Source organism: Chelonia mydas, chromosome 2 (genome assembly GCF_015237465.2).
Source record: "Chelonia mydas isolate rCheMyd1 chromosome 2, rCheMyd1.pri.v2, whole genome shotgun sequence".
Classification (NCBI taxonomy): Eukaryota; Metazoa; Chordata; order Testudines; family Cheloniidae; genus Chelonia; species Chelonia mydas.
In genome coordinates, this window is record NC_057850.1 from 2,347,626 (window position 1) to 2,375,194 (window position 27,569).

General features: G+C 63.1%; 2 protein-coding genes across 4 annotated transcripts in view; one reads left to right on the forward strand and one right to left on the reverse strand.

Moving 5' to 3' along the window:
• BOP1 (BOP1 ribosomal biogenesis factor) overlaps nucleotides 1-27,569 on the reverse strand; it is a 104,643-nt gene that overhangs the window by 6,860 nt on the left and 70,214 nt on the right. For all 3 annotated transcript variants that reach the window (XM_037891804.1, XM_037891806.2, XM_037891807.2), the window contains exons 4-9: nucleotides 3,962-4,116; nucleotides 2,974-3,091; nucleotides 2,634-2,735; nucleotides 2,321-2,533; nucleotides 1,317-1,478; nucleotides 852-932 (exon numbers count right to left, since the gene is read on the reverse strand). In XM_037891804.1, the coding sequence (XP_037747732.1) occupies nucleotides 852-932; nucleotides 1,317-1,478; nucleotides 2,321-2,533; nucleotides 2,634-2,735; nucleotides 2,974-3,091; nucleotides 3,962-4,116 (831 nt within the window). The remainder of the gene's footprint in view (nucleotides 1-851; nucleotides 933-1,316; nucleotides 1,479-2,320; nucleotides 2,534-2,633; nucleotides 2,736-2,973; nucleotides 3,092-3,961; nucleotides 4,117-27,569) is intronic.
• SCX (scleraxis bHLH transcription factor) lies at nucleotides 16,337-27,489 on the forward strand. The gene is made up of 2 exons (XM_007068848.4): nucleotides 16,337-17,263; nucleotides 26,861-27,489. The coding sequence occupies exons 1-2, from the start codon at nucleotides 16,742-16,744 to the stop codon at nucleotides 26,897-26,899; spliced, it is 561 nt and encodes a 186-aa protein (XP_007068910.2). The 5' UTR covers nucleotides 16,337-16,741; the 3' UTR covers nucleotides 26,900-27,489.

Below are 27,569 nucleotides of genomic sequence, written 5' to 3' on the forward strand. Positions count from 1 at the left end.
CTGATGGGTCTATCCCCCAGGAACTTTTCTTTTGGGAATCCAGTTATACTTTGGGCCTTCACAACATCCCCTGGCAGCGAGTCCCACAGGTTAACCGTGTTGTGTGAAGAAATACTTCCTCTGGTTTGTTTTAAACCTGCTGCCTGTTAAATTTATTGGGTGACCCCTGGGCTCTTTTGTTACGTGAAGGGGTAAATAACACTTCCTCATTCACTTTCTCCACCCCAGTCATGATTTTATAGACCTCTAGCATATCCCCCCTTAGCCGTCTCTTTTCCAAGCTGAACAAGTCCCAGTCTTATTATCCCTCCTCATACGGCAGCCGTTCCAGTCCCCTCATCTCTGCTTTTCCTAATTCTAATGTATCTCTTTTAAGGTGGGGCGACCAGACCTGCACCCAGTACTCACGGTATGGGCAGACCAGAGACTGAGATGGGGCATTATGATACTTGCTGTCTTACTATCTGTCCCATTCCTAATGGGACTGGTTCATGTCCCGGATGAGGAGCCTTCGTTACCCCTTATCACAGCTTCAGGTGTCAGGAGTCAAGGTTATTCTCCCCTGTACGCCTAGTGACGGGGTGTCTGGGTGGCCTCCTGCAGCAGGGAGTTCTGCGGCTGCCCTGGTCCCTATGTGCCCCCTTAAGCCCTGTGTTCTGGGACGGGGAAGGAGACTCCCATCATTGCTCACTGCCCCCTTCTGAGCTTTTCTTTCCAGCCTAACTAATCCCCCTCTTCAAGACCCCTCAGCCTCCTTCACTCCCAGCCCCACCCTGGTCTCTGTTCTCCTCTGTGTGCCCCCTCCCCTCGCTCACGGCAGCCCTGAACACCACAGGGCCGCACGGCATTACCAGGGCCTGCGTGGTGGGGAACGGCTGCAGGTCCCGCGGCTTTGGCAGCTTGGGGATCAGGTCTTCCGGGTCCACGTTCACCTGCAAGAGAACCAAGCCCATGTAGCGCACGGGGGGCTCAGTCCGCCCCCCACAGGGTCGCCCCACTTGGGGGTGCCGGGCAGCAGGCTACTGGCCAGGGGACACTGCTGCATCCCACTCCGTAAAGGGGCAGCAAGCAGGAGCCGTACGGCAGAGCTCGCTGGGCTGTGAGTTGTGTGTGTGTGTGGGGCCGGGGGGGGGACTGCCTTCAGCTGCCCCCTCGCTGCTCCAAGCCAGCCCCAGGAGTCACTGCCTCCCCAGTCCCTAGCGTGCGAGGTGGGTTTCCTGCCCTCGGCTCTGCTGCTGCGGGAGCGACCGGGCCCTGGCTCCGAGCTCTGCTGGGCCAGTGGCCCAGGGCGCCCGAGCCAGCGCCCCCCCGCTCACCCTCATCTTCCTCTGGCGCGGGCACAGGTAGAGGTCGAGGCAGCGCTCAAAGCGCTCGTGGATGAAGCGGGCGTAGGCTGGCACCGCACGCAGGGACCGGTGCTGCTGGGGCAGGACGTTCAGCTTCCGCTCCGCCACCTCCTGCTGCTCCCAGGCCAGCTTCTGCGGGGCAAAGGGCAAAGGTCAACAGCTGGCCCCCAAACCAGACCCCTCTCCTAGTTCCTGCTTTCCGTCCCCTCCCCAGGGGGGCCTCAGGCGCCCAGAGCCCGGCTGCCAGGGGCAGAGGGAGCGTCTGAGCCTGGGAACCAAGCCCGTGGCAGCGCCGAGGGGCCTGGCCCAGAGAACTGCTCCCCTGCACTGGCCACAGACTCACAGAAACATGGGGCTGGAAGGGACCTCGAGGGGCCATGGACTCCAGCTCCCTGCGCGGGGGCAGGGCCGAGGAACCCGAGTTTGTCCAGCCAGGGACGGGGACCCCACAGCCTCCCTGGGCCGTCTGTTCCAGAGCTTGACTCCCCAGCCTGTTCCTAATCTCTGACCTCACGCTCCCTTGCTGCCAGTTCAGCCCGTTGCTTCCTGCCCGGCCCTCAGTGGCCCCCGAGCAGAGCCGGGCTCAGGCCTGTGGTAGAGGCCGGGGATCAGGGCTGAGCAGAGTGGGACAGCGACCTCTCGTGTGTGCACCCCGGAAGGACATTAGCCCTTTTCGCAGCTGCACCCCACTGCTGGGTCATGCTCAGCGTGGGAGCCGTTGTCACCCCGGCCCCTTCTCAGCAGTGCCGCGGCCTCGCCACGGGGTCCCCACTGGGTAGCTGTACCTTTGCACTTGTCTATATTGAATTTCACCCATGCCGAACCTGCCCGCAGCACCCTCGGGAGCTCCCCGCACACAGAGTGCGCCCTCCATAGCCCCATGAGCTCCCCAATACCCACACACAGCCCCCCCACCCCTTCGTGGAACAACCCCCCCACATACACAGACAGAGCACCCCCTCCTCGCCCCTCACCTCCTCCTCGCTGAGCAGGTACTCGGGCGGGGGGTTGTACGACTCCTCGTGGCCCGGCAGCGGAAGCTTTGGGGCTGGCACGTGCATCTTGTGGCGCCCCAGGATGGAGTTGGGGTCCTCCTGGGCCCAGAGGTCATAGTAGGTGGGCGTGTCTTCCTTGGGCTTGCGGGGTTTGATCCAGCCCATCTTGATGGCATGGACCAGCTTGGAGACCTGCCGAGCAGGGAGAGGCCACAGACGGGTCAGCGCCAGGATTGGGGGGGCCTGGCTGGGGGCCCAGCTTTGGGGGCAGCTGGCGCTGACAGGCTCTTACCTTCTCCTTCTCCAGGAGGGAGGGAATGAAGCTGCGCTTGTCGGCTGGGCGGTTCGTCACCGGGTGGATCATCACCTGGCTGCTGAAGAAGTCAATGGCTGGCTGGGAAGGGAGAGCAAGGGGTCACTCCGACTGCCCCGGCCCTCTGAGCAGGGATCAGCCCGGCTCTTTCCCTCGGCCCGCTGGGTCCCCGCCCAGCCTGGGAAGGCAGGAGGGCAACCTGCTGCAAGGGAGACGTGCTGCACCACCAGCCCCGGACGTGGCGTCCCTGGGGGGAAGAGGGGAAGGGGAGGGAGCCCCACGCAGGCCCAGCCCCGGAGGCGGCAGCAGGGTCCCCTACCTCATAGGGGTTGACGTGCACGTCTCCGAATTGCCCTTTCTGCAGACGCTGCACCAGCTCCACCTGCTCGTCCGTCAGCCTCAGGTCCACCCCCGTCTGCTTGTCCTGCACCGTCCGCCTGCGGGAAAGCGACACGTGAGGGCCGAGGGCCAGGCTGCCGCATGGTCTATCCCCGTGGGGCCCATCAGGAGGGTGCTCCACTCCCAAAGCCCATCTCGGTGCTGGCCTGCAGGAGGCAAGCCCCCTTCCCGTGTCCTCGAACTAGCCCCTGACCGGCAGTCCCCTCCTCCCAGAGCCGGCTCCTCCAGGGCAGGGGCAGGACGCGAGGCTGCAGACATGGCCCCTTCGCCAGCCCTGCCTTGGCGGGGAGTGAGTGGGAGGGGGCTGGGCCCAGGTGGGCGATGACGGAGCTATGGCTCGGCTCCCGCCCCCCACAAGTGCACAGAGGGCTCTGCAGGGTGCAGGCAGAGGGACGGGGGGAGCTCATTCTCCAGGCTGTGCCGCTCTGCCCACCGGCCGGCAGGGGGAGAGCTGCCGGAAAGCCACGGCTGAGAGCCCAGGGTCCCAGCCCCCGGCCAGCACGGGGCGCGTGAGAGTCTGCTCTGGGTTCACTGCTGCGCAGAGAGTGGCACAGAGGGTGCCTGGGGCTCTGCTCCCCCCTCACGGGGCACAAGGGCAGCAGCAGGCGAGTGGAGCAGCCCGGATCCCGTGCCTGGGGAGGAGACACACAGGAGCCAGCCGAAAGCTGAAGGGCTGCCCCATGGGCTCCGAACACGGCAGTGCGTCCAGCTTTCCCAGCGGCAGCAGGCTTCAGACACCAGGCAGGTGGAAGCACATGCTGGGGCTGCCCAGGCTTTGGAGAGGGGGACGCGCACCCCTTTATCCTGCCTGGGAGCGTGACCCCAGGCTGGGGCGGTGGGAGCGCTCATGCCCCTGGCCTGGAACTCAGGGCGTTCCTGGGGGAAGCAGCGGGACCCCAGCCCCTCACCAGTAATCGGGGTTCTCCATCTTGTCCAGGAACTTGTCCAGCTCGTCCTTGGTTCGGACCGGCTTGTAGATCCTCTTGCCGTCCAGGTCGTAGCCGATGTGCGGGTAGTCCTGGTACCACTCCATGGGGATGTTGCCCACTGTGTTACGCACGTCCTGCAGTGGGACAGACAGCGGGAGGTGAGTTCGCACGGTTCTCCGCCCTAGTGGGTCTCAGAGGGGATCAGTCTGACCTCCCGTCTAGGCCAGAGACTCGCCCCCAGACCACTCCTAGAGCAGAGCTGTTAGAAACAGCCCGTCTGATCGAAACTCTGCCAGCGATGGATAATCCACCCCCCCTTGGTAAGGCGTTCCAAGGGTTAATTACGCTATTCAAAATATAGGCCTTCCGTCTAGCGCGAACGTGTCTAGCGTCAGCTTCCAGCCACGGGATCAGGGCAGACCTCTCTCCGCTAGCGTGAAGAGCCCACGATTAAATGTGTGCTCCCATGTAGGTACTTACAGACTGTGAGCAACTCACCCCTTAACCAGCTCCTAGTTAAGCAAAACAGACGGCGCTCCTGGAGTCTCTCGCTCTAAGGCAGGCTTTCTAACCAGTTAATCATTCCTGACTCTTCTCTGCACCCCCTCTCCAATTTATCACCCTCCTTGTACCCTGGGCACCAGAACTGGACCCAGGATCCCAGGAGCGCTTGCACCAGGGCCAGATACAGAGGTACAATAACCTCTCTGCTCCTCCTCGAGATTCCCCTGTTTATGCATTCAAGGATCCCAGTAGCCCTTTTGGCCACAGAGTTGCACTGGGAGCTGATTATCCATCACCCCATCCCCAAATCTTTCAGTCACTGCTTCCAAGGACAGTGCCCTCCATCCTGGAAGTACAGCCTGCTCTGTCCCCAGAGGGCTACGCTGACATTAGCCAGATGAAAACACGTTTTGTTTGCCTGCGCCCAGTTCACCAAGCGAGCCCAAGTGCTGGGTCAGTGACCTGGCCTCTTCGTTATCTGCCACTCCCCCACATTTCCGAGTCATCGGCAAACGGAACCAGGGATGGTTTGATGTTTTCTTCCAGGTCACGGATCGAAGTGTTAACTAGCGCAGGGCCAAACATCGATCCCTGGGGGAGCCCTCCAGAAGCTCACGCACTCGGTGAGCATTCCCTGCATACGGTTGTACTTGGAGAGCGTGTGTAATGCCATCCCGCCATCTGAGCACATCACAGCACCACCGTCACCTCCTCCCCCTTCGGTCCACGTGCTACTGCACCCATGTGCCCGCGCCCGCCCCGCCTCCACCCCAGCAACCTGGACGGCTGGCAGCCCTCGCTCCCCACCCACCCCTCCGGCTGGCTGCAGGTCAGCGTTCTGCTCTGCTCTGCTCTGCCTGGGCAGAGACCCAGGTTCGCTTCTCTCCTTTTGCTGGGCCTGCCTTGAGAAACCCTGGTCAAGATGGCGCAAGACCCGCGGGGACCTATCGGCTTGACCGGCTGCAGGGTCCCAAAGATGGCTGTGACTGTGTTCGACAGCCCAGGGAGCACCAGGAGCTTTCTTGGGAGCCCCGGTGCACGTGTAGGAGACAGCCGGCCGCAGCGTCAGCACCCTCTCTGCAGAAACTTCTGCAGCCAACACAAGTGCAGATGGGGATGAGTCCCCTAGGAAAGGCTCCTGCCTGCGGGCCTCACCGCTCAGCAGGTCAGCTGCAAACACCCCGGGCATCATTTCCCTGGCAGCTGGCATGCCCTCCGGCTCCACTCTCTCCAGCGAGTCCCCACCCTTTCGCCCCAGCTGGCCTGCCCTGCAGGGGAATGGGAATGGAGAAGGGTCCTACGCCCAGCCGAGACTCTCTCTCCAGAAATTGAAGCCATTCTGTGCCCTCCCAGCGGACGTGCAGCAAATCCCAGCTCTGACCCACCGGTGCGCCTGGCTCCCCCATGCCGTGCTCCGTGGCTGCCGCGTTCGTTCCAGCGCACCGCCGGCAGCATGCAGAGCCCTGGGCGGGGGAATGGAGCCACAGGTCCCTGCAGTGGAGGGAGACTGACAGCCCCAGAGCTGCCAGCAGCCAAGCCAGGCCAAAGGATGCCAAAGGCCCTGGGCAGATGCTGGGCATGTGGTGCCCTCCCCCAGGGCTCTGCAGGTTGCAGATGGCTCCAGGGGCTCCCGTCCTGCCCTGGGTCATTAGCAGCGCAGAGCAATCCCTGCTCACTACGGATGTACAGGGAACAAAGGAACCCTGGGGGCGATATGCCTGCAACCCCCCCTCAGCCACAGAGCGTTCCCAGCCTTCCGCTGCCTGCCGGGGAAACAACATCAAGGTAAGCACCTGGCACGCCTCACTGACCCCACCAGGGAGAGTTTAAAGGCCTTTAACGGCTTCCTGATTGAAACCATGGCCAGGCTGCAGCCGAGGGCAGAGCGCTCATTACCCGCAGCACAGGGAGGTCCCCCACTGGCCTTCGCAGGCTTGTTAAACACACGGGCAGGGGCAGGGGCAGGGGCAGGGGCAGGGGCAGGGGCTGGTCAGCCGCGCACGTTCCAGCACCAGTCCCTCACACAGGAGCGTGCCTCATTTCCCAGGCCTCAGCCGCCAGGCCCGCTCCCCCTGCGCCTGCACAGACAGGCACACATGGGCAGACATGCCCAGAGACAGACCGACTGCGGCCGTGCCGCTGGGTTACACACACGTGCACGCCCGCACACAGCCACCCAGAGACAGACCGACCACGGCCGTGCCGCTGGGTTACACACACTTGCACGCCCGCACACAGCCACCCAGAGACAGACCGACTGCGGCCGTGCCGCTGGGTTACACACACGTGCACGCCCGCACACAGCCACCCAGAGACAGACTGACCACGGCCGTGCCGCTGGGTTACACACACTTGCACGCCCGCACACGGCCGTCCAGAGACAGACCGACCATGGCCGTGCCGCTGGGTTACACACACGTGCACGCAGTGCGGGGAGAGTCGCACATCTGCTCCAGTGGGGCTCCTGCACCTTCCTCTGCTGGCCCTGGGGCTGGCCCCCATCAGAGCCTGGAGCCCGGGCTAGCTGGACCTCGGCTCTGATCCCACCTGGCAGTGCCTCTGAACACACACAATTAACCGTACCGAGAACACGGACAGCCCCCTCCTCCCAGCCGCACCCTCGTTCGCTCAGCCCAGCGCAGCCCATGGGACCCGGGGCCGGCCTCGTCCATAACACAGACCGCAGGTCCCAGCATGCCATGCAGCTGCGCCGCTCGGTCAAGGGAGCACTGCATGCTGGGACCCGGCTGGGACTATCTAAAGGAGAGGGCAGCGGGGGGATGTGGTTGGTGCCCTGTCATTGCGGGGAGCTCAGGACAGCACCCCATTGCATTCAATAGGCCAATGGCTGTGACCTGCCTCCAACCCACCCACTGGCTCTCTGCATTGGGCCAGGCGCGGGGCCAGCGGTGGCTCCCGCTTGCCCCCTCTGGAGGCGCCTGGCGGGCCCGGGGTTGAGCATAGCCAGCCCCCAATTAGCAGCTTCCGGGGCAGGAAGTGAAGCAGGGGTGTTTAAGGACCAAGCCCCCCAGTGGTGCAGGGCACAGGCTCTATGGGGCACAGGCTGCCCAGCGAGGAGGGGGCCAGTGAGCTGGGCTGACGAGCAGACTCCGTGGCTCCCCGTCGCACCCCCCCCGGGAGGAAGGTGTGAACGTGACCTGCGCCCCACACTCTGCAGTCAGGGGCAACGCTCACTCGGCTGCACCATCTGGTCCCCATAAACACGTGCAGCACAACAGAGCCTCCCCAGGAAAGAGGCCAGGGGCCCCGCGGAGGCAGAGCAGCAGCCCCTGGGGCCACATCCATCACGCTCCAAGCACACGTCAGCACCGGACGTGCTCCGGCCCCGCTGGGACTCGGCCAGGAATTTCCCACTCAGGAACGGCTGGGCCACGGGAGCCGCCTGCTGCACACGCAGGAAGAAACAACGGCTTCGAGGGGAGCAGAGACGTGGGTGTTACGCTGCCCGCCCCCGTGCTCCGGGGTACCTGGGCTGAGGTGGGTGAGAGGAGACGGGCACAGAGCGAGCAGCGGCAGCTCCAGCTCGCCACCCGGCACTGTCCTCTTCAGCAGCCTGGCCATGCTGCTTGCAGACAGTGATGAGGGAACCAGGGCGCCCTGTGCCCATTCTGGCTTCCCCTGGCCTCTGGCGGTGGGGGGTCCCAGAGCAGAGGGCCCTGGACCAACGACACAGCAGCAGCTCCTGGGGAAGGTCCTCGGACCCCGACTCCAACGCCAGAACCAAACCAACGGCGGGGAGCCGGGGGCTGTCGTTCCTTGGCCGAGGCAGGGAGGAGGCCGTCGCTGGCTGTTTCCTGGTGGGGGGGATGAGCTGGGCAATGTGCCCTGCAGCTGGTGCAGCGAGACCCAGACGATCCCAGGGTGGGGCACACCCGTGGGTATCTGCCCCGGGGAGGAGATCTCACTGGCGTACCTGCACTGGGGGTAGCAGCCAGGCAGGGCAGCATGGCCACGGCAGCGCTCCAGGGCTCCAGCGCTCGGCGCGTTCGAAGGAGCTGCAGACGCGATGGTGACATGCCCCTGTCGATGGCTGACCGTGGTCTTGGTTCGCAGGCTCCTGGGGAGCGGCTGGGCAGGCCAAGGAGAGCGCCGAACTCAGGCGGATTTGTGTCCTCTCAAAGGACGAGCTTACAGAGGTGCCAGCACACGGCACTGTGAGGTGCCGGGGCAAAGCCAGCTACTCTCTGCAGAGCAAGAGATGGGAATCCGGGAGCCCATCTGATCCCAGGCAGCAGCTGAAATCAGGGGGGCTGAGATGCAGGCAGAGAGCTTGCTGGACGCGTGTCTGCCTCAGAGTAGGCAGGGAGGACCCAAAAGGGCCCAAGGTGACCTCAGCAAAGAGCGAAATTGAAGACCCGTGGAGGGTGCGGTGGAGAAGAGATGCAAGGAGCTTCTCTGGGCCCTGCAGGCTGGAGAATGGAGCCAGGGCAAGCAGCGACCCTGATCTCACCCAGTCACAAGGAGACTTGGAGCTCAGTCTGTTTAGCTTATCCCAGAGAAGGCTGAGAGGTGACATGATCGTGGTCCACAAGCACCGACTCGGAAGAGATTTCCACCAACAGGTGGCTCCTTAGCCTGGCAGGAAATCCAGGGGCTGGAAGCTGAAGGTAAAAAACTCAGACTGGAAACAAGATGCAGATTTGTAACAGCGAGGGCCATTGAAACAGCTCACCTAGGGCCCGGTGGATTCTCCACCACTTGGAGTTTGTAAATCCAGCCTGGGTGTCTCTTCCTAGACTATCTGCTCTAGTCCAGCCAGGAGTGATGGATGGGCTGGAGGCAGGAGACATGGGGAGTTCCCTGGACCGCAGGTCAGACAAGATCGTAATGGTCCCTTTGAACATTAACATCTATGTACCGGGAGTTCCTCCCCTCCCAAGACAAGCCCCATGGTCCCAGTGTTCTCCTGGCCCCACAGACGAGTGAGGGGTTTCACAGACCAGCCCCAGTGTATGTCCTTGCTGACCTGCAGCCCTGTCCTAGTCCACAGCCCCCTATACTGCCCCTATGCTTCACGCTGGCCCATTCTGGGACCACTTCCCCTCCCCCAAAGCGTTAGGCGGTGCTTATGGCGCACAGACCGGACCGGCCGGGACCAGGCTGCGCTGGGAGGATCTCTGCCCTGGGAGTGGAGGTGGGTAACAGACTGGAGGGGCCGCAGCATGGCCCCAAGTGCCACAATGCAGCCTTCTTCTCCTGCGCTAAAGAGGGGACGCCCCTGGGAGGAAAGGGGCCAGCCAGACACGCTGCACCTTGAGCCCTGTGACGGCGCTTCAGACCCGGCGCATGGGGCAGAGCTGCAGGCAGAGGCAGGCACTCGTGGGGGTGCTGAGGAGTTGGCTCCCGGGATGCAGCCAAGCTGTGACCCCCCAGCTGCGTGTCGCTAACTGTTCTAAGCCCCATTCAGCACTAGCCGAGTGGGTCTGCCCCGGCACACATCCCTCTAGCGAGCAGGCCCGGCAGCCAGCAGTAGCAAACGCTCGCTCTCAGATGGCCTCGGCCGCGCCCTGTGTAGTTAACACATCCCCGAGCGAGCGAGCGGGCGGGCGGGCGGCGCGGCCGGCAGCCCCCGCGTGAGGCTGCTGTCACTCAGCCTCACGGCTGGAAGTTGTTCTTGGGCGGGCCCAGGCATTCCTAGGCGCACATTCCTGGCAGCTGGAAAGCGTCCTAGGAAAGATTCTTTCCCCAGCATTCTCTTGAAAATATCCGGTCCACGTGGAGGAGAGGGGACGGGGCGAGCGCTCTGAGCCACGGACAGCCCACAGGCCTGGCTCGGTGCTGGCACTCAGGGCTGCAGGGCCAGACAGACGAGAGGAAAACAGGATCCAGGGAGGTGGCTGAGCGGGCCCTGCCCTTCAGAACGACGCTCGGTAGCGGGGCAAGAAGGGGGTTAGATAGAACTGGCGGCTGCCCAACAGGAGGGGGTGCTGGCTGGGGTAACGGCCATCCATCTCCCATGCTCCCTGCCACCCAGGGAGGGACTGCAGCTCCTGGGCCCCTCACTCCTGCCTGGGTGTGGGGAAAGGCTCAGACTCCGGGGAGCTTTCTCAGAACCCTGGTCCCATTTGTGTTTTCCGAGGAAGCAATCCAAGCTGCCCCCTGGGGACTGTCCCCAAGCACCTCTCCAGCCAGAGAGGCAGCCCGAAAGGCATCGCCCCACACAGCAGCTAAAACCTGGGGCAGGGGAGGGATCCCAGCAGGGAGTTTCCGGACTCCACCAGATACTGCCGCACAGCCGCTGCCTCCCGTGGAGAAGGTCCCACACCAGGCCCCGGGTGGGACGCAGACTCCCACTCCCTCTAAGCGGTCAGGTTGCCAAGCGACTAGCGAAGGGCCAGGAAGAGTGTCTGGTCACGAAGACACAGGGATCCCGGATCCCTGCTGGGAACCCAAGAGCTGCACTTCGTTTGTCTTGCTGATCAGACAGCAGCAACCCTCTGCTTTCCGGGAGTGGCAACAGTACACGCCGGGCCTCGCTCACTCTACGGCAAAGGCGGAGGGCCACAGCCGGCACCGCAGGGCCTTGCTAGGCCACGCCAGTCTCCAGAGGAGCATGTAAAAGGCACAGACTCGCCTGATATTTGCAATCAGGGGGATGGTAAGACAGTTGCTTGAAGCGTGCAGGACGGTGCCAGGGGGACGGGGTGCTGTGAGGGACCCGTCCTGGCATCTGTGCTTGTTAAAGAGGCAGAGTTTCTGGAAATCAGTGTGTTAGCTCCAGCTCCTGGCCTGATTCCAGCGCTGGTAATCGGACGCCAGCCTCTTTAAATCCACCTGCGCGTAGGGCTGCTGCATGGCTCACATACAGCGGCTGCATTCACCCCAGAGGGAGTTGCATTTCTGTGATCTTCAAAGTGTGACCACCCTGGCCTTCTTTTGGGCAGTTTCGACAATCTCCATGTCGGGCTGGGGGGCATGACCTGCCCCAGGCACCGCGGCTCATGGGACAGGGTGGGGGGGCGGGGTGCCCTGAGCTGGGGGAGCCGTGGACAGAGATTCCAACTGTGTGGGTAGTAAAGGGGCCGGAGACCCCCCCAGTCCGTTATCAGCACTGGGGTGGGGGCGCCCCTTGGGCCAACCGAGCACTGGGCCGGAGCCAGACGGGCGTCTCCCTCTGCCCCAGGAGTAAGGGCCGCAGCTGGAGTCTCATGTAGAGAGTCCTACCAGGCCCCCCGGATCAGCAACGATCCCACAGCACTGGGGGGCACCTGGGAGAAGCACGAAAGGGCTTGTTTGAAAATGTAAGCCGTGGGCGCCGGAGGCTGGCAGCCTGGACTGAACGGCACCGAACGAGGTGACAGGTCGGGCGGGGCTGGGCCGTGACGGTGCAGGAAAGTCGCTCGTGTCTGACGTGGCAGAGCAGGGGAGCCGGCAGCGGGAGGCGAAGCGAGGGGTGACCCGGTCCAAGCAGCAGGCCGGGAGAAGGAGCTCTGCAGCAGCATTGCCGGGCAGGGCCGGGCTGCGTTTGTCCAGGCCAGAGAGCCGGAGGTTGCACTAATCGAGACGTGAGCCGGTGAGAGCCTGGGGGAGCGTTTTAGCTGCGTGGACGGAGGGGAGAGGCCGGATCCCAGAGATGCTCCACAGAAAGAACTGGCAGGACTCAGACACAGCCTGGCTGTGAGGCCTCGAGACGCCCCGGTTCCAGGCTGGCGTGACGGGCAGGACGGTGGGGTAGAAGGGAGGCTGTGGGGAGGACAGGCGATGAAGAGCTCTGTCTGAGCCCTGCTGAGGGGGGTGATGGCTGGACATCCACAAGGAAAGAGAGATGGGCTGAGACAGAAGCTGGCAGGTCTGGGGCAGAGGCAGCTCTGCGAGTCCCAGCACAGAGCTGGATGGTGTGAGTGTGAGTAGGAGCCGGGAGAGACGGGGACCAAGGACGGAGCCCTGTGGGCTGCAGGGGGGTGAGGAGGAGCCTCCGAGGGACACGCTGAAGGAGCGTCAGAGAGGCAGGAGAACCTGGAGAGGACGGAGCTGTGGAAGCCAAGGGGGGAACCGACTTCCAGGAGACGAGCGTGGTCGATGCTGCGCCAGGTGACTGAAGCTCGAACGTCAGTTCCGAGCTTTGGCCAGGATGAAGTCACTAGAGAGAAGCCAGCCCGGGGCCGATCAGGGAGGGAGGCCCAGAGAAAAAAGCACACCCACTGCACCGGCGCCTCTCCCAAAGGGGCCAGCCTGGCCAGCAGCAGGGGAGGTCTCTCGCCGGCCATCGGCCACTACACGGTGCCCCACCTGGCAGGCTCTGAGCCCTAGAGACAGGAGAGGCCAGAGCACCCCTGAGCTGAGCTGCAGACAGACCCCGGAGGGCACCCATCTCGCACCCCTGCCTGGTGTCAGACAAGAGCCGCCCTGGGACAGCTCACAGGCCCCATCCCCACATCTGGAAATCCACCACGCTCTCCGCATCGTTGTCTTACCCCTTCTTTGCCAGAGTTTACTCACCTCCGGCTGGGACCACCTTTTGGGGCAGCTCTGGCGGAGCCCATGAGCTGAGCAGGGAAGACTGGGCTTGGGCCCCGAGCCCTCCAGACTGGAGTGTGCTGAGGGGCTCTGCCTTTCCTGCAGGGAGGAGGCAGAGTTCTGGGGGCGTGCTTAGCTTTCCCAGCCTGCACGGCTGCTCTGCATCTGCCCCCGTTTCGCTGTTAGGCCGAGCCCGAGGTGCGGCCCCTGCCGCCCGGTCACCACAATGCCTGTCGCTAGCTTCTCGACGCAGGCTAGCCGTCTGTCCCAGCGTCCCCGGGTGATGCTCTGGAACTGCTCCCTAAGAAGCCAGGCAGGACTCTGGTGAAGTCTCCACTCTGGGAGCAGCCTGTCTTCAGGACACACAGTTCACACGGCTTCCACCTTCCTGGGTCTGACCTCGGAGCATTCAGCATCCTCCACCCCTCCGTGAGCTTCCCACAGCGAGTCCGCCCAGGCAGGCTCCTGGGGAAACCAGAGGGTCCTGCCCCTCAACTCCGCAGTCAGATGGGACTCTCAGCCAGCCAGGAACACAGGTTTATTAGATGACAGGAACATGAGCTAACACAGAGCTTGTAGGTACAGAGAACAGGACCCCTCAGCCGGGTCCATTTTGGGGGGCAGTGAGCCAGACAACCACGTCTGCACTTCACTCCTCGTCCCCAGCCAGCCCCAAACTGAAATTATCCCCAGCCCCCCCTCCTCTGGGCTTTGTCCCTTTCCCTGGCCAGGAGGTCACCGGATTCCTTTGTTCTCCAACCCTGTAGCTCTCACCTTGCCGGGGGGAAGGGCCCAGGCCATCAGTTGCCAGGAGACAGCATGTCGGCCATTTATGTACCCTGGCCCTTTGCTCTGCAACAATTACACCCCCCATCTCACCACCTAGAGACTTAAGAACTGCCTATGGGAAACTGAGGCACACCTACAGTATTCAGAGGAAACATTAAGAACCGTGCCACTTCATCACACCGTCTATTTCCAAGCACTTGTTCAGCTTGTCATGGATTTACGTTTTCCCAGTTGAGCAAGGGAAGTGGGGTTCAGACGGGGGTCAGGGGGAGTCAGATAATAGTTATGTCCTGGCAGCAGACATGGTGACTGTCAGTCTCACATGCAGTCTCCGGCAGCCCTGCTCCTCTACCTAGTTGGGCCTGGTGCCGGTGGGGGTGCGCCCAGTGAAGTCTGGGATTATCGACGTTTACCAGTAAAAATCTGGTCCTTGCAAGCCAGGTCCGGCCCAGGATCTCTGGGCACCCCCCATCCCTAGCGATATCCCAGCATCCTGCGAGCCCCCGTGGCTGCCCCAAGCTCTCTGTACAGGCCCCAGGCCCGGTAAAAGGGCTCTCCCTTTCGGGAGGCCACGCACAGGTTAACCCCAGCCTGGGAACTCACTAAGCAGCCCTGGCCTTCAGGCAGAGTCACTCTGCAGACGGGAGCCAGGGCCCTGCGGCACGCGCAGAGACACGGCCCCGCAGGGGGGAGTCTACTGCCTCAGCCTCCAGTGCCTGGCTGGAGCCCAAGGGACGGGCTGGCTCCCAGCCACTGCAGAGAGAAATCCCCGTGCCCGCCAGACGTGATCCCCACCCAGGCCAGCGTCTCCGGCGGGAGCAGGTGGAGGCTGAGCAGCGCGGGGCCCAGCCAGGCATCTGCAGAGAGGGGGTCCAGCGTTGTCTCTGGCCTTTTCCTCTGGAGATGCCGGTCACAGCAAGACTTGAACCCCAAGTCAGCAAGGCGGGGTCCTCCCCTGCTGTCTGCACCCTCCTTCCCACACAACTCCCGCTGCGACCCCCAGCAGTGGGGCAGGTCCGTGGGGAGGTGCACACTTGGAGCCCTGGCAGACTCCCCGCAGGCAGCCTGGCCCACTGCTCCGGCTTCTCCTCCCTTCCCAGGGTCAGCGGTGGATTCCTGTATGGGCCAACGGTGCCTGTGTCCAGGGGGCCCTGCCAATTAGGGGGCCCCCAGAAAAACGGACACGCCCACACCCCGACTGCCCGGTGCTCCTGCCGTGGAACAGGGGAAACCCCTGCACCGTGACCCCATTTCCCTGGCAGGTGCGCGGGGGGGACTGAAGGCCAAAGGGGTGGGGAGGGGCCCCCACTTGCTCTGGCCCCTAATCCACCTCTGCCTGGGGTCGACCCCAGGGGTTGGCTTTGACCTGCTCAGCTCCTGCCTCTCCTTCCCCTCCAGCTGAGGAGCCTTCACTGCGGGCCCAGCACACCCCCAGGCAGGCTGGGAAGGCCCCTCTGCTGCCCCAGGGGTGGTGGGTGTGCACGAGGGGGAGTTACACTGGCACATTTTAACTGCTCCGTGGCTGCTCAGGACCCTGCAACCAGGACACAGCCCCCCGCCATGAGCCAGCTGGTGGCGCCAGCGAGGTGGGGAGCAGACACCCTCCTGGAGCGAGGCAGGGCCTGGGGCTCACCAGAGCTCGTCTGCAAGCTCCCTAAGGATGCGACCGAGTCCTGGCGCCCAGCTGAGGCTCTGATCCCTGCCGCAGGGACCCCGGTGTCCCTGGCACACCGTGGCGTGCGCACCGTGCTGGCGTGTGCTGCAAGTCTGGTGCACAGAAGGAAGTAGCGGGTTGGCCTCCGAGGTCTGTTCCTTTAACAGGTGCTCCTGGCCCGTGTCCCCAGGACAGGAGGGGGCTCCAGGCCGGCAGGCGTCTAGCCTGCTGATGGAGACATAAAGGCCAAGCTCTGCATCGAGGGAGGAACTTAAAGGGGCCAGCGTGCGCTGAGCGGGAGCCGTGGCCTCTGCGCAGCCCTTGCGAGTGGCTGGCTCCTCGAGGGTTAACGCTCCCTCTCTGCCCCATTAGCAGCAGCAGGACGGATCTGGTCACACTGCAGGGAGCAGGGGGAGCCTCTGCGGGGTCGGTTCCCCAGCAATCAGAGCCCCTCTCCCCAAGAGCTCCCAGCCCATCCCCCCCTCTCCACACTCAGGGGGAACCCCCTTCCCTTCACGAGCCCCCGCAGGCTGCTGTACGGCACCACCCCCACCCAGCCGCCACCTCCGGCGGGGAGGCTACGTTTGGACCCCTGCGAGGGCTCCCCGAGGACGGACGGGGCCTCACATCGGACACAGGGGTATCAGGATGTGCCAGATTCCCCAGGGGAGAGAGGCAGAGTGCGTTCACGCGCACACGCACACACGGTTCGACGGGCACACGTGTCCGTCTCCACGGTGCGGACCCACACGTGTGCATGCGCTCCAAGCAGAGTCGAGGCCGGGAGTCAACGCGTGAAATCCACAGACCGGCTGGGCCGAGCGCTCAGCGCCCCTGGGCCCGCTCCCCGCCCAGCCCGTGCTCTCAGGGTTAACGCTCCCCAGCCCCAGCCGGAGGCAGCTCAGGTAGGCGTGAATGTGCGGGGATCCAGTTCTGCCTGCGCGGAGCAGGAGGAGGGGCCTGGCTGACCACTGGCTGGTGCTATAAAGCTCCCGGCTCCTGCCACACTCAGCGCCTTCAGCTGCACATGTGTGCAGAAAGGAAACGCCAGCTGTTACCGTGAGCGGACTTAACCCCTTCTGGGCCGCCGAGGCTGGAGGAGCGGAGGGGAAGGAATCCCGTGGCTGCGAAGCCGGATCTTGCTCTGAAAGCCAGCGGAGGCGCTCCAGACTTCGGGGGCAGGCGGCGGCTCGCCGGCTTCGGGGCTCCAGAGCTTTCAGCGCCGGAGGCAGCATGAGCGAGTGGAGCTGAGCTGTCCTGGTACCGGAGGATCTCTGGGGAGCCCGTTCCCGGCGGAGCTGTCTCGCCGTTGCCCTTGCCAGGTGCGCCCCGAGATGTCCTTTGCCATGCTGCGCTCGGCCCCCAGCCGGTACCTCTACCCCGAGATCAGCATGCTCTCCGAGGACGAGGAGAACGGGAGCGAGAGCTCCGGCTCCGAGGAGAAGCCCTACCACCTGGACGCCGGCACCTACGGCCTCAAGGGCGGGAAGCGCCGGAGCAGCAAGAAACCCAACCGGATCAACCGGGAGCCCCGGCAGCGCCACACGGCCAACGCGCGGGAGCGCGACCGCACCAACAGCGTCAACACCGCCTTCACCGCCCTACGGACGCTCATCCCCACCGAGCCGGCCGACAGGAAGCTCTCCAAGATCGAGACGCTGCGGCTGGCCTCCAGCTACATCTCCCACCTGGGCAACGTGCTGCTGCTCGGGGAGGCCTGCGGGGACGGGCAGCCCTGCCACACCACCCCAGGCTTCTACCACCACAGCAGCAGCAGCAGCCCCCCGCTGCGGGAGAGCGAGAACTCGCAGCCCAAACAGATCTGCACTTTCTGCCTCAGCAACCAGAGGAAGCTGGTAAGTGGCTGCTCGGCCTTTCTTTCTGCGCCTTCGGGCGGCGTGCCGGGGTCCTCAGCCAGGCAGGGCGGGGGAGCAGCGAGAACCCAACACAGAGCGGACCCTGCCCCTCCGCCCGCCCCGGGGACGCTCGGCGCCTCGGGCTAGAACTAGCTCAGCGCCGTTGCCATCCATCGGCGCTCGCGAGCGTGGGGGAGACGGCAGGGCCGGAGCGGGAACGTAGCCAGCAGGAGGAAATCCCTGTGACGCTGGGAACTGCCCTGACTCTAGCTGGGGAGATCTTGCAAACCAGACCCCTTGGGCAAGGCAGAAAGAGACACAGCCAATCCCGCTGCCTCCCCCGGCATACCTAGCTTCTCTCCAAAGCCCCCGCTGGCGGCTGCTAACTCCTGCCCTTACTAGCTGGGGGGAGCTAGGGGGTGGAGGGGGGAGCGAGAGGGGGAGACTATCTGGGGGCTAGAGATTAATTTTAGGAGCTCACAGACTCAGGGGACGGCTGAGGATAAAGAGCTTAAATCCAGAGAGTCTGCAGAGGGAGGTCTCTTCATTAGCACTGCACAGGCAGACGCCAGGAGGCGAACTCGCCCGGTCTCCGCTACGGACCATCTCTGGGGCTTTAAGCATTTCAGCCACAGGCTCCCTTCTGCCCCACCTGCTCGAGGGAGCCGAGGGCCCCTGCTAGCCAGCTCCAGCCCCTGGAGAGCTCAGTGCATGCCTGCCGAGCGTGGTGTTTTGGGGAGCTGGACAGACACCTGATTGGGGGGGGGGGGGGGGGGGTGGGAGAGAGAAGCACTTGGAACAGCTCATACCAAGCCAATGCCCCCCGAATGCTCCTGAGAAGCCCCACTCTGGCGCGCCCCTCTTGGCTGCTCAGGGACCCATGTCCCTGCAGAAAGAGCAGCCATGCCAACCGGCCTGGGCCACGCTGCTCCCTGGCACGCAGAGCAGGGCCCGGCTAAGTCAGCTCCAGTGTGTGGGTGCGGTTCTCCTCTGGTCTCCCAGGTCAGGTCTCAGCTGTGGCGGGTATGCGGCTCCCCAGGCAGGGCAGAACACTTGAGGGAACGTGGCGTCTGCCTGGTGCCTGCCCTCTGGCAGTGATTTCACATGCCCGGCACTCACCTGCTGCCCCCGGAGTCGGGCTGCTAGCCGCTGGCTGGGATGCACAGCGTGGCTCCGCAGCCCAGGGTCAAGGGCAGGACGGCGAGGCCTCTGCTCCTCCGGAGAAGGGGGAAGGCGGCGATGAGAAGGTCCCAGACTCACTGGACTAGGCACACGCGCCCACAACAGCTGCTTGGCTGGGACTCCCCGAGGAGCCGGAGCGGCCCCGCACCCGAGCCCACCAGCTTGCAGGGAGACGTGGTGTGGGGCCAGCTGCCCCCCGGCTCTCCCAGCAGAAGTGGGAGCTCCCCCGCTCCCCCCTAGCATAGCAGAGAGAGAGGCAGGAGCAACAGCACAGACCTGAAGGACAGCTCTGACTCCTGGGCAGGGCTTTGCCACACACACATGGGAGCATCAAGGGGCCCCGCTGTCAGGCCAGTGTGCAGGTGAGAGCCCTGGGGCTGGGGCACACCCCAGTCAGAGGGGCAGGGAGGGGAGCAGATCTGCAGAGGACGCAGTCAGCCCCCAGGGAGAGGTTTTTTTAAAAGGGTCCTGCCCAGGTTGCCCCAAGGTGCTCGAGCCCTGGAAGGGAGCAGGTGGGAAGTTCTCGCTCCTCGTCATTAACATAAGTCCAGGACTTGCCTGCCAGGGTGGCCTGGGGCCCCAGGGGAGCGAGTGATGGGCTGAGAAAGTCAGCCCGGCGTCGGGCAGGAGAAGGGGCAGTCCCAGCACCCGGGTCACCCCAGGGAGCCTGCAGCGGGGGCGGGCGGCTACAGAGCAGCCTAGCTCAGGGGCTGGAGGCTGCAGCAAGGCAGGTCAAGAGTGAAACCCGAGGGACAAACAGGCAGGAAACCCCAGGCAGATCTGTCCTGCTCGGCAACCGGGGGGGTTTGAAACCCCCCCACCAAGCAGACACACTCCAGAGGGGCTTCGGGGGCGGCTCCCTACCCAATCCGACCAGGGCAGGGGGCCCATACGGAGCCTCTGGGGACCCGGAAAACGGTGGCGACAGGGAAGGGAGATTCATGAGCAACTGGGGGGGCCTTGGAGAGAGCCCACAAACATCCCTCCTGTTACCATAAACGAGTGGGGGGTGGACACGACAGCAAGGGACCACTTCCACTCAGTCCTCAGAGAGAGGCCCCCCCCCAGCAGTGACTCAGGTCACAGAGATGGACTCTCAGCAGCACAGCACAGATATAAAGCACCATGCTTTGAGGGTAATCAGTCCACCCCCTGCTGCCCACCTCAAGTGCCCTGCGGCCACGGATCTCAGAGCACCGCCACACACTTCCAGCCTCCTAGCCCAGCCCCTGAGGCAGGTCAGCAAGATCCCATTGTCGAGTGGGAAGCCTGGTACCCAGCAGAGCCGTGACGGACCCTCCTTCTAATGACTAGCCCTGTGCTTTGCGTACCACCGTCCGTCCTCATGCAGCGCTAAGTTCCCCCTCTTGCTGGCACTACCCCTTCACCTCGATTCCTATAAACCACGGCCCATTGGAGCCGCCCACCTTGGGGCAAACCCCACGCTGGGCATGCCTAGCCACCTCATGCCCAGAGGCACGGAAAGGCACAGCTATGCCCGAGCCCTGATCGGAGAGCGGCAGCCTCGTTTGACCTTTAGCTTTTCGAGACAGTTCTCTAAGATTTGGCCATTGGCTGGATTCTCACGTAGGCCGGAGAAAGCTACCCTGCTATAGCAAACACACCTATCCCGCTGCTGGATGCGAGGGGAACCCTGGTGAGGGCAAAGTGCTGATCTTGCCTGGTCTCCACGGCAAATTTTACCGCGGGAGAACTCTCTGGGCTTGTTATCTTGCTCTAAAAATTCCCCACTGCTTTCAGCAGCAAAGACCAAGTCTTCAGTCACAGGGTTTTCAGCACATAGCAAGGAAGTGAAATTAATCTTCTCAGCAGTTGTAAAGACAGCATCCTGGGGACCTGCCTGCCTGCTTGACACTAAGTGGAAGGGACCTCTCTTGGCTGCTGAGTGCTAGAAAGATGACGCTATCCACATTCTGGAGAAATCAGCTCCCTATAAACCCACTTTCCATGCACTCTAAAAACCAGAGTCGCTGCCCGGGCACATGCCAGGGATCAGACACGGGCAGGAAGAGCTCAGAGATTCTGACGTAGAAAACGTTTCTCACTCACACACGAGTTCCTCTCATTGCAGAGCCCACCGGGAAGGGAATTTGCCGTGTACACAGACCTTTACATTTATTTTATTGGTACATGCCAAGTACAAAATCTCCCCTGTAAACGGCTACACACAGAGCTGCCACTGGTGGCTCTGTGAGGCAGGCGGGGAGGCCGTGAGCCCACCAGGACAGGAGCTGGATGCAAGGCGCAGGGAGGGCCCGGGCCCTGGCTAGCTTTGCCCTCACTCCTCCAAGCACCCTCACCCCAAACGAAAAGGGAGCAGCTTGGCACGTAGGGCTGGGGCTGCAGGAAACCAGCAGGCTTGGCTCCAGGCTGGGGCGGGGGAGGAGAGCGCGGCACACAGAACAGAGACGCTGGCTAGCTGGCAGGAGTCACACAGCGAAGCCTGGGAGGAGCTCAGGCAGGGTAACTCACCCCGGTCTAGGGTCCCGAAGAGCTGCAAATACCCCCCGGGGGCTGGGACTTGGCACAAACCAGCTGACGCTCCTGCCGCGTCTCCACCACAGGCGTGATGAACGGCGCGACCGACAAAGGGGTGACGTGGCTTCCCACGGGGGCGCTGAGACTCTCACTTCAGCACCCAGGGCAGGAGACGTTCCCGTACTGCAAAGATCCTCCGTTAACCTCCACCCCCAAAAGGCCAGGCCCCGCTCAGCTACAGCGCCTCACGCAGGGCTGGGCGACCCAGGCCACTCTCTAAACAGATCTAGCTGCAGGGGTAGGACAGGGCCGTACGCGGCACTGGGACTGAGCCTCCAATGTGCAGGAGGCCAGGGCCGAAGCGGGAGGCGTGCGGGCTCTTTCCCTGTGCTTCCCCGACCTGCCCACCCCAACACATGGCTGCAGCTCCCACTTCCTTAACGGGGCAGGGGTCTGGGAAGGAGGGTCTGGCTTTGCGACCTGCTCACGGCTTGTGCCAGATTGCCCCCCCTTTGCCGCCTGGCGCACACGCAGAGCTAAGGGAACGCGCAGAGCAGGAGGGAGCGATGGGAAAACACGAGGCATGGCATTCCTACTTGTCTGGGTCTTGTGCGCACAGCATGAGGAGAGGGAAACCAGGGCTCAGCTCTCGGTAAAGAGCGCACCTCCTTCCCGCCTCCACGCACGCGCTGCGCCTGCTCTGGGGGCTGCAGCCCCCATCACACAACAAGTACGGGTCACTAAATGAAATGAACAGGCAGCAGGTTTAAAACAAACAAAAGGAAGTATTTCTTCACACAATGGACAGTCAACCTGTGGAACTCCTTGCCTGAGGATGTTGTGAAGCCAAAACTATAACTGGGTTCAATAAAGAACTAGATAAGTTCCTGGAGGATAGGTCCATCAATGGCTAGTAGCCAGGATGGGCAGGGATGGTGTCCCCAGCCTCTGTTTGCCAGAAGCGAGGAACGGGCGACAGGATGGATCACTTGATGATTCCCTGTTCTGTTCATTCTCTCTGGGGCACCCGGCATTGGCCACTGTCAGAAGACAGGACACTGCGCTAGATGGACCTTTGGTCTGACCCACTGTGGCTGTTCTTATGTTCTTATAGCCCCCTGCTCTCCCAGGGAGCCGCGCTACCACGGCGTCGGGGACATGGGAATTCCTAGGGCCCTGGGTCACTGCACTGTGGTACACGAGCAAACCCCGAAGAGCTGAAGGGAAATGGCTCTGAGCACCCAAGGACAAGCAGGGGAAGCAGTGTTACAGGTTCCTCGGCTGGTTTATTAGGGACTTAGAAAGGGACGCTGCCAACGCTCCGTCCTCAGGCCCCGGCGGAGTGACGGCAGAGCTGGTTGGCATGTCCCCACCAAACCTTGGGACCGTCTGAACTGCTCGGAGCTGAGCCAGTGACAGGCCATTTCCCTTCGCTTCTGGCCAGCGCTGCACCGTTGGGCTGCAGCCACCCAGGGCGGGGCAGGACGATTCCTGCTGGGCCTGATTTGCGGGCAGATTTGACCTGTACAGAACCGCAGCTCCCTGCCGGGCCCCTGGCTGAAGGCGCCTGCCTGGGTCTGCCACCAGCTCAGGAAAGAAGCTGCTCCTGGGAAGGCCCCATGCCTCAGGCCCAGCAAGATCCCAGCCACACGCCAGCATGGCTGAGAGCGCCGGCAGGGACAGGTCCTGGGGCAGGCAAGCCCCAGGCTCTCCTCGGAGCCAGTCAATGCAGCACCGCAGCCTCTGCGGTCCGGGGGAGAGTCAGCCTCTGCTCTGGAAAGATGGAGCAGGGGGCACATGCAGAGTTTACAGCCAGGAAAGCGAGGTCTCGGGGCACCACTCCAGGGAGCATGGAGATCCTGGGAACTGAGCAGCCTCTAAAGGCCGCTGGGGAGCAGGAAAGGCCCGGAGCAAGAATAAGGCCTGGAAAACCCGCTTCAGGGGGTGAAGAGGCACTCTGCGCCCCCGCCCCCTGTAACCTTCCCCACTGGCTGGAAAACAACCTCCACCCTGGGAACCTAGCTTGAGAGAGGCCTGGCCCCGGGCAGCAAAGCCCCACCGAGCCCCTGGGGCAACTGGGGAAACCACTCTGCCATCTGCTTCCACGCCTCCTAGAGCATCAGAGCCGGGCGTCCCGCTCTGCCAGGCCCCTCTGCCCTCCCGAGGTGGGAAAGCATGGCTCACTGGGGGGCTGCTCCGCCGCCAGGGCTCTATGCCAGTGGGCCATGTACTCACAGGCGAGGCCCCCTTACTCTGGAACAAGCACGTCCACACAGGGAGTTACTCGCGAAAAGCAGTTTCTGATTGGCTCTGTGTTTAGCTAAGCCCTTGGGAGGGACATGGGAAGACCGAAGAGACACCCCCCCCACCCCCGATGCACCATGGACCCCAAGTCAGTCCAGAGGTGCGACTGGATGGGCCATATCTGACCGAACAGACAGGTGGGGGCTCAGCTGACGGCTCTGGAAACCATTAGGAATGGCATGCAGGTCGGCGCTCTTTCCACACTGCCCAGGGCGGGCACCACGCCCCCCGTTCACAGCAGGGGGGCTCCTAGCCAGGCTCAGGGGGACGGGCCTCAGGAGCAGCTGGCCTGGGCAGCTGCTTGCGGGTTCTAGCCGTGCGGGGCTCCATGATGCTGATTTGCCACTGAGGGCGGGTGGGGCTGGGCGAGCCCGGTCAGATGCTAGGTGTGGGATGCAGATTCACTGTGTGTAAGCCCAGACCTGGCAACGTGACCAGAAAGTGCACAGGCCCTGGCGAGCGGAGAAGGGGCCAGAGATGGGTCACGTCCAAGCCTTCCCATGGCCAGTCCTCACACCACAGCTGGGACAGAATCATAGACTATCCGGGTTGGAAGGGACCTCAGGAGGTCATCTAGTCCAACCCCCTGCTCAAAGCAGGACCAATCCCCCACTAAATCAGGAAACAGGCTATCACTTAGCTCCCAGCCCATCAGTCCCCTGCCCAGTGGGGCGCCCCGGACAGTTCAGGGCAGGGCAAAGGGCTGGGATGTGGAAGACCAGCGGAGCTGCCATGGGCCCTGCATCTGTCAGGGTAACTGGACAGCGACAGCCGCTATTAGGAACTGATGGGCCGGGATGCAGAGAGAGGCCAGCTCTGCCTAGCACCCCGGCACCGAGACCGGCAGAGCCCGTCACAAAGCACCCATCGCGGGTACGCAGCCATTACATCGCCATCCCCTCGGACGAGAGGGGCGCCGGCCCGGCACCGCAAGAGAAACAAGAGACAGCACAAAGGGGTTCTGTATCTGCAGCTCGGCTGGCCCAGAAAGCTCCACCCCAGAGCTGCTGGGTCTCTAAGAGCGGCTGCATGGGGCCCACAGCTCGGCAGGAGGTTAAGTGGCACAGAAAGCTGAGGAACCAGCCTCACCCCCTGAAGAGCTGGGGGCACAAACGAGAGGAGTTTCTGAGCAAAGGTGGGGCGCTTTGTTCTGACCCAGCTTCCCCGTGCAGGGCCATCGGGTGAGTTGGGGCAGGAGGAGGAAGAGACCAGGAAGGGGACAGCCGGACAGGACTGAGGTGACTGGCAGAGCCGGCATGGACCTTACCCCCCTGCCACTCTGTGTCAGCGGCACCCCTCCGAAGAGGGGCAGACAAACTGGAGGAGGGGAAATGATTAACCCTGGAACTGCCCCAGCCTGGGGTGCCCAGAACAGACCTAGTCAGCCGGGCGTTGGCCTCCCCGCTGGTACCTGTGGCCTGGAGACTCCTGGAGGAGGGAGGCCCCTTCCTCTGGGCACCTGCGCCTTGAGCCAGAGCTGCAGGATGACCTGGGCGGCCCGAGGAGCAGATGCCCTGGAACCTACAACCTGTGATGGGCCCAGAGAGCTTGGCAGCCCCTCGGAAGGCACTGGGGTGGGTAGGGGGCACAGAGCCCTGCACATTACCGGTGACAACACCCCATGCCCTCGCAATGCCAGAGAACCCCTGCCTCATCCCAGCCGGACGGTGCTGCAGAGACCCTGGCTAGGAATGCGCTGGCTCCAGGCTGAATGACCCTTCCAGCAGCCAGAGCTGGTTACCGCCCCCCATCTGGGGTGGGGGCACCCCTGAGCGCCAGCTCAGCGGCCAGTGGGTATTTTACCCGCCTCCCCCAACTCCAGAGTCAGAGGCGGGAAGGCTGACAATTCCCCAGGACAGGGCTGGGACCTGTCCATCCAGAACAGCTTCGGCACCCTCCCCATCACGGCGCGGTGTAGGCAGATTCACAGCCAACAGACCTGGGGAGACTGGGAAGGGTTTGGGGGTAACCAGCGTGAAGGAAAACTCACAGGTGCCGTGCTGAGAAGTGATTTGCTGTTATTCTCTGGGTAACACAAACAGAGGCCATGGCCCCCGCAGCCCCGTAAGGGAAACCCACACTCTGCGAAGCTGGCATCGGAGCTCTCCCCAAGCAGAGCTGGGACCTGGCAGACACTCCCCAGCAGGCATTAAATCACTTGCTGAGCCCTGGCACCTGATGATGACCCAGCTGCTGGGGGTGGGGAGTGAATCCAAATAGCTGGCTAGCCCACAGTGTCCTGAGAGAGCCGTGGGGAGCTGTGGGCTGGGACAGTGCTGGGCTTGTGTGGCCAATGGCCCAGCAGCTGGGCTACGGATGACTGCAGAGGCCTCCTGCAGGTGGAACATTAAGGACACGAGCATGCGGCCCGGACTCGCCAATGCCCAGGGGGGTAGCCGGAGCCCTGAGTCAGCCGGCGCCCCTTCCTGGTGCATGGCGGCCGGATGCCTTTTCCTCCCACCCCAGGATCTGCAAGATGGGCCAGCTCCTCAAGCCTGTAATTTACTGTTCCTGCTGCACTTAATGGCAGCGGAAAGGCAAGGTGATAGGGGAGGAAATATGAGGCGGGATTTTCCGAATCCCCATTTCCTCTCCAGACAGCACAAGAACTCCTGGGGCCTGAACATCTGGGAAATTTAATTTGACCATTTTGGAGCTGAACGCCCCCCTTCCTCCTCCCCCATCCCCTGGAGGAACAGAGGCTGCATGTGCAGTACCCAGGGTGCCTCGGCGGTGCAGCAAACCCTGCCGAAAGCTGGAGGACACGGGAGAATCCCGCAGCTGGCAGAGCCAAGATGCAGAACTGCCACCTGACTCCCCACCCCCGGGGCACGGCCCTTGGCGGGTGAGACCCACCCAAGGTGCACACGCTCCCTGCAGCGGTAGAGTAGAGCGAGCACTCGCTGAGCTGCCTGCCCCGGCCAGTGGTTCGCTCGCCCTCGATTACTCGCTGGCCACCCCCAGGGAAGGGAAGGAGGGGCTGCGCCTGGGCCGGTTTTGTGACTGCGTACAAGGTGCTTTACAGACAAACCAAGGGCCAGAGCTGTGCCCTAAGGAGCACAGCGTCAGGGCCTGACCCAGCTGCCCCACGTGCCCCAGCAGACATCAATGGGCACCAGAATGCAGGGAAGGATGCCGTGGGGTGGGGGGGGGCGGTCTGGGTCCCGAGAGGGGCTCTGTCAGCCCCACAGTTTGCTGTAGGGTTGGCGGAGTAACCGCACTGCGTTTGCTCTTGGACTTGGGGGAGCGCTCAGGAGGGGAGGTGGGCAGCAGGGCAGCCAAAGACAGGGACATGATGCAGAGATACGGGGCAGGGAGGTGAGTCCGGGCATCGTGGGCAGAGTGAGACCAGAGAGGGGAACAGGGCGAACTGGGCTGTCAGAGCACTTCCTACAAGCCGGGAAGCAGATGGTCTGCGTAGCCAGGTGATGCCTTTAAATGTCCAGCATGGCAACCAGGGCAAACACAATGGGAGCCATTCCACGGCTTCTCTAGGGAGAGCAGACCCCCCGGGGGCAAAGGCGGCCGATGCCTGCTGGAAGAGGGGTGCTGGCCAGGCTCCTAGACCAGGTGTGTTTTTCTAACTCGGCCTCTCCCCCCACCCCTTTGCAGAGTAAAGACCGAGACAGGAAGACGGCGATTCGGAGCTAGACAGATTCGGAAAGGAGGAGCGGAAGGAGGAGGGATGGAAAAGCCACACACACCAAACAAAGACACAGACATTCCTGCCTTCCCCCTGCTGCCACGGAGAGCTGCACCCGGGGGAACGCGCCGACCCCGGACACACCGAACATCTTCCTGGCCAGGCTGTGGTGGCAGATGGCAGACAGGGACCTGGGAGCTCCAGGAGGCTCCACAGATGGCAGGACTTCGAAGGACCATGCCCGGCGGCACCGGGACACGCCTGCTCCAGCCCAGTGAACCAGAGGGGTTGGAAAAGCTGATCTACAGACTCCCTGGACGGGACCCCTGCCCTGATGTTGGGGAATGACCCAGGACCGTTCCTGCGGAGGGAGTGAGGACACTGCCCTTCACCGGGTTTTGCTGAGCAGCACTAGAAAAAACTATGTACAAAATACCCCGCTCCTCCACCCTGCCCCGTACCCTGAGTCCCAGGTGCTGCGCTTGATCAATACATGCTGGTGGTTCATGTCATTGATACAATAATATAAAGCCGGAGTAATTTGTATAATTAAAACAAATATGGTTGAGAGATGAGGCACAAGCTCCCTTCCTTCCAAGCCCTGTCCGGCGCCACACAATAAACCTCTAGCTTCCCTGCGCCAGTGTCTGCTCACAGCCTTCCCCCAATCCCCGGGCT